Below are 6,000 nucleotides of genomic sequence, written 5' to 3'. Positions count from 1 at the left end.
GGCCAAAAAAATAACTCCCCCCCCCCCCCCGAAACTTAGGAGTATGATAGCCCTCTGTAAAACATTTCAAAGGACTGTTAAGCAGTAGGTAGGTTTATGTTTGAGGCTTAAGACTTGCCTAAGAATTCATCCATTTGACTTATCCATATTACAGCCTTGCATACTAATCTAGTGCTGACTTTTGAAGGTCTCATCTCTCTCTGTGTGAACTCTAAAAAATTTGTCTGATGGCATTTAATTTACATGCCATAAATGGCATTTAGTTTACGTTAAGTATTTAATCTGTTTTCATTTTTCTTTAAGCATTCTTTTTTTGGTTGTAGTGAAAGAGCAAGACTCTAAGATTTTCAAGCCACTGAAGAAGAGCTTCTTCAAATGGTGGGAATTGGAGAGGGAACAATTCAACAGAAAACTACTTGAGCGCCACTCCTGCCCAAACCAACCTGGATGCTGTGGAGAGAGACAGCAAAGGACTTCCACTGTTGTTGTTCAGTTTTATCTCTTGATCATTATTCAGGCTTGTGCCCTGGAACAAACTGCTCAAGCCAGCCACTTTTCCCTTCTGGATGGCACGCAAGGATTGTCGCCGGTATTCATCCCGGGCCCTGCGGGCTTTGTGGCTCCTTTCTTCATCTGCAGCTTTGGAGCGACGCACTGTGTGGAATGAACAGGAAAGGTGGGGGGGAGAGACTTTGGAAATACAGCTGTGTACCCCTCTCCTTATCGAACAACTTACTACCTCTACTCCTTATATGACCTGATTTTAAGAACATTCAAATTCGAACACACTACCAAAGAGATGGCCAACTGGATGGCTTCCCCAGTGCTTCATACACAGGCCCACCCCTGGAAGCAGCATGCCAGGCTTGAGCTACCGATGACCTGATCACTCCTGGCAATAACTCAGCCTCTACATACTGTGATGACAGCTGACACTCCCTTTGGCTGTAATGACAGACGTCCTGCTCCAGGACATCTTCTCCACTGGCAGTGCACCAAGTTTTATGTTTTGAGAAAGAATATTAACTACTGCTTAAAATTAAGTCCATGTTTAACAGAGCTCTTTGCAGTTATGCACGTAACTAGAATTACAGGAGCTGTTCCCAAAATTTACAATCGTGTAGGTTACACTTCTTGTTGTTAATGTTGTTTTCTTTCTGAAAGGCACATGCTATATTTGTTACGGTATTTCAAGTCACAAAAGTCTCCATCGTGAAAACTGCAGTCTAAAAATGATTTCAGTAACAGCGGAGAAATTAATAGCCGTCGGACACAGCATACTGATGCTATGGATGGGATTGCCTCATACCTGAGTCTCTGAAATTGCATAGAAATAACCACAACCTGTACTGGAAGATTTGAAAGACACCTGTCAATGGCACTGACCAGGGAATTACACATTTCCATAATGTGATGAGAGTGCTGCTATGGCCGGTGCAGATCAGGCATCTTTCGCTAAGCTTTTTCAATTAAAACTAACACACTAACATTCCTGTCTTCAAAACGGCACACTTAAATGCACCAAGAAGCGCACTGCACATATTCATCATCTATCAGCTCTTTCGTGGTGCCTCAAGCTCCATTTTGACGATTTTTTTTAAGACACAAATAACTTCAGGCAGGAAAATTATTCCAGTGTAAAACAAATCTTTAACATCCAGTGAAGCAAATATTCAAAAAGCAATCTATTGCCTCCAGTACCAATTATCAATCCTGACGTGACTATCTGGGCTTAGAGCATACACAAATTCCTCAAGTGCACACACTAATTCCTACTCTACTGTGACTGTACCTGTGACTAGGGACACGTGATAGGATACCAGACAGCTGCATCACTGCTTGCGTGCATTTTATACTCCTGATTTAAAGCAAGTAGAAACATAAATGAATTTGTCCAAATTATGAGATGGTTTAATGAAATAATTAAATAAAAGTGCTCAAAACAACATAAAACTAAATAAAATCCTCTGGGCAAATGAAGGAAAGCTTAGAGTTATATAATATTATCATAAGTAGAAAGATATACAAGACTAAAAGCTCATCAAGATAACATAATAAACGAGTCATAGATACTTCATATGCATATAACTGGCAGGATTTCAGTTTCACCTAAATACACACCCTGTAGTTTTAGCTAAGCACAGGAACAACTGTACAGTGCAGAAAACATGAGTAACAAATTTCGCTGTTTATCTTAAAGGCCATTATTTTTAAGGGTAGATAATGTCATCTAAATACGCTACTTCAATGGTTCAAGTATATTAGTTATAAAATTTCTGTGATTTATCCTTTGGCCCTTGTTTGAATGTCAACTCTGTTTGCAACAGCATGAGAGACAGCAAGGAAGAGAAGTGCAATGCAGCTTGGCAAGACATTCAGAAACCAGTCGTTTTGTGTCACAATCCCAGTACCCAGATCAAGGGCAGAGTGCCTGGAGCCTTCTGGGATGCTTCTCTACTGAGGAACAGGCTGCCTGGTAAGGAAAAAGGCAAGGCAGCTTCATGGCCCACTTTGCTCAGCAATAGGTACACTTTTCATCAGACATTCCCACTGTATTTTTGCTAGCTAATAAATCCATCCCATCAGAAGGCAGCGACCTGGACCAACCTGTACCAAATTTTAGTATTTCTTATCATAAAACAATGTGGAAAGGTAGCGTAGTTTGTAACTGTCAAATACTAACACACAGAAAACTTTTTGAAAGGACGCATGACGTGTGGCCTTCCCTATCCATCCACTTATATGCAAATGTGTTTACACGTATGTGCCCATATATATGTCGGGATAAGGAAGGCTGGATGCCACAGAAATGTAAATGTATGCATATAGATTTTATATATATCCCCATATAGGCATATCTTTCTATCATGAAAAAAAAAATAATTGAAATTTCCCAATCAAGGTAACTGAAGAATTGTACCTAGCACAGAGGTAATCCTTTTTGTAGTATTGGGGTTTTTTTTCCCCATTACCTGAGTCTTGATTTTCTGCCTATCCCTTTTTTTTTAATAGTTATTCCCAGAAACCACTCTCTTTTGCCTCACATTTCTCTATCTTTAGGAATTCTCTAGAACAGCTCCTACTGCAGACCTGTTGCTACGTTATCCTAAGTTTCTCTTAAAACTGACAGAACAAGGGACTTTGCAGTGGGTAAATAATCAAATAATCAAATAATCAAAGTCACTGGTGTCAATAACTGGGTTTAGTGATGGGAAAGAGCACTGTGGATAAAGATTCATCCAGCCACTGCAGTCAGGAATTTATAAAAAGTTTTCATTATGCTCCAGACAAGATGATGTAAGTTACATGAATTGTACATCTTCCTTCAGCACTTGTAAAATAAAGCACACTTCTGCCCTGATGGCACTGCAACTTGTGAAGAAATGCTTGAGCTGTTTATATAGGCTAAAAATGGATTACCAAACCCTTCTGGAAAACTGGTGAAAAAATCCAGACTGAGGCCTGCTTCCATGGATATCACTATTAGAAATAGTTTAAAACCATCTTTGACATGTCTACATAACCTGCAGCATGAACATACTCTAGCAACAAAGAGGAAAGCAATAGCTCTTAAGACTTGAGTTTGTCTTGTTCTCTTTGAACAGTTTGAGAATCTATTATTCCTCCATGGTAACCTAAGTTGCCTTTCAAGTGAAAATGCAAGATTGCCTTTTATATTTTCACTTAGGACTGGAAAATTTCTATTAACAGTCATAACAAAGTTCTAACACAAAATCTTTTGATGCAGATGAGCTGTGCTGCAGCTGAACTTGATCATATAATTTGTGAAAGACTAGGAACTCTCCATTTCGTATAATCTATTTTGCTCTTTTGAAGAGCTGTGAGTTACAGTTGGAGCTATGTGAAAGCAGAAGAAAACTATATGTTATGAATATGCATCCTCATTTTTAAATTATTTTGTTTCAGTTTTCCCCTTGTTAATAATTCTTGGAAGCTTGTTTATGAGCAATTGAAAATGATTACTTAATAGATAAAATTCAATCTTCACATTTTCTAAGTGCACATACAAATCACACAGTGTTTTTCCCATTCCTAATTGGAAAATATCTTCCCATAAATACTCTGCAATATGGCTCCAGTTCAGCAATGTTTTTTTCTGAAAGCATGTGAAGAATCCACTCTGTCCAACAATGCACTCTGAGACCTACTGGAGTTCAGTGAGCCCATACTTAAGGTTGAGCACTTGCTTACTTAACATAGAGTTGAACTAGGGACTACTCACTTTGAAATTCAGCATTTTTATCAAATTCTCCTGCCAGTAAACTCACTCACTTGAATTTCTGTGAAAGATAAGGACCAAACAAACATAAATTCCTTTAAAATTCAGAGAAAAGTAAATATATAGACATACTTTGCAGCAGAATATACAAATACAACAATATAAAAGAAGTTATAATGAGTCAGCCTGGCATCCTACTTCCAATAGAGTCCAAAAGTGGGTGCTCAGGGATAAGCATAAGAATACTCAAGTTGCTCAACTCGGTTTACGTTTTTACTGAGCTAATTTTTGTCTGGAGATGAGTACAGCTGGTCAGACAGAATCTGAGCCCTTCATTGCTTGATGCTGTTTGCAGAGGCTTGTAAGTGTCCTAACAATGCCTTCTGCAATATTTAATCAGATGAAAATTTATGCTAGAGTTTTTCCAGATTCCTTCTCTGCTCTCAGAGAGAGGCCACCCTTAGAGACTGCAACACACAGTATTCTTTATTGAATCCTCTGTAAACCTACAACTGTAACAGCCCATTGAAAGGGCTAAAACTACTCAGAACATATACAATCCTCTATCCAAGCTTAGCCATAGTTCTCACATCTCAATTTCAAAGAGTGAGAGCTTTGAACAGAGGACTCTCTGAATCAGTTTTTTCCACTATTCATCTTCTTATTTGCCAACCAATGTACTCGCTCCGCACATTAACTCGTAACTGCCCTCTAATACCCCAACATATACCCATTGTATAAAATCAAAGAGTATAATTGCTCTGACAACATCATTATTTTTATTTTAGCACCAATTTCTCCGGTTATTCTACATTTGTTACTTAGTATATTAAAAAGCACTAAAAATATGGATTTCAATTAACACAACAGTTTCACAGGCTTTTATTGTTATTTGGCACAATCAGGCGAACAGCAGAAGCAAACTGAACCAAACAACAGAAACTAATATTAGCAACATTTTGCTTATTGCCTTGGCAATAAACAGCTGAGGGATAATGTGATGAGGAGAGATGAAGCCTCATCACACTCTAAATTCCATCCACTAAATAAATTAGTAGTGTCATCAATATCATTGCTACATTTGCTCTCCACAATAGCAGCTCCAGCACTGCTGTTCCTCTTCAGCACTGACCCCCCAGCACTGCTGAATACGAAGGGCTGACTTCAAGGGGGTAAGACACAAAGGAGTCTGGCTCTGGTCCTAATGGGCAATGAGGTTTCCATTGCAGGTGTGGAGAGACAAAAGATGTTAATATTACATCTGCTTGTCATTCTCTTATGCATTCATGCATTTATTTGTTTCTTAGAAAAGATGACAAGTGGATAGTTTTGACTAAATTTCCCCTTGGCGTCCCAAAGGAGTATTTGAAGACAAAATGAAAGGATTATCATAAAAAAGGAAAAAAAATACCTGGAACAAAAATAAAAAAGCGAAAAATCTGATGAATCTAAAGTACTATTCTACAGCAATTTCTGACGTTCTCATCTTCAAATATTTGTTACTGTCTTCTGGAGGCTCCATCTTCTGCAGCTAAGTTAAGGGAACGGAAGAATTTAACATTCCTCAGGAAGCTCAGTGTAAAGTCTGATGGCATAGTCTAAACCAGCCAGGAACTGGTTTCAGATAAGGCACTAAACGCTACATCTTCATATCCTAAACTGTCACACCCACTTGCTAATGGAAATGTTCTAAGCTCTCAAACCAACTGGGATAAATGGAGCCATAGAGATAAGCATAAGAGGATAAACAAGGATGTGAT

At 38.5% G+C, this 6,000-nt stretch overlaps 1 protein-coding gene across 1 annotated transcript in view; it reads right to left on the bottom strand.

Annotated features, from left to right (window-relative positions):
* SH2D4B (SH2 domain containing 4B) overlaps positions 1-6,000 on the bottom strand; it is a 60,084-nt gene that overhangs the window by 30,017 nt on the left and 24,067 nt on the right. The window contains exon 5 of the mRNA XM_009865526.1: positions 444-654. Within this exon, the coding sequence (XP_009863828.1) occupies positions 444-654 (211 nt within the window). The remainder of the gene's footprint in view (positions 1-443; positions 655-6,000) is intronic.

This window comes from Apaloderma vittatum, unplaced genomic scaffold (genome assembly GCF_000703405.1).
Source record: "Apaloderma vittatum isolate BGI_N311 unplaced genomic scaffold, ASM70340v1 scaffold24992, whole genome shotgun sequence".
NCBI classification, from domain to species: domain Eukaryota; kingdom Metazoa; phylum Chordata; class Aves; order Trogoniformes; family Trogonidae; genus Apaloderma; species Apaloderma vittatum.
The sequence above is the reverse complement of the archived record's forward strand: the minus strand, read 5'-3'. Positions and strand labels throughout refer to the sequence as shown.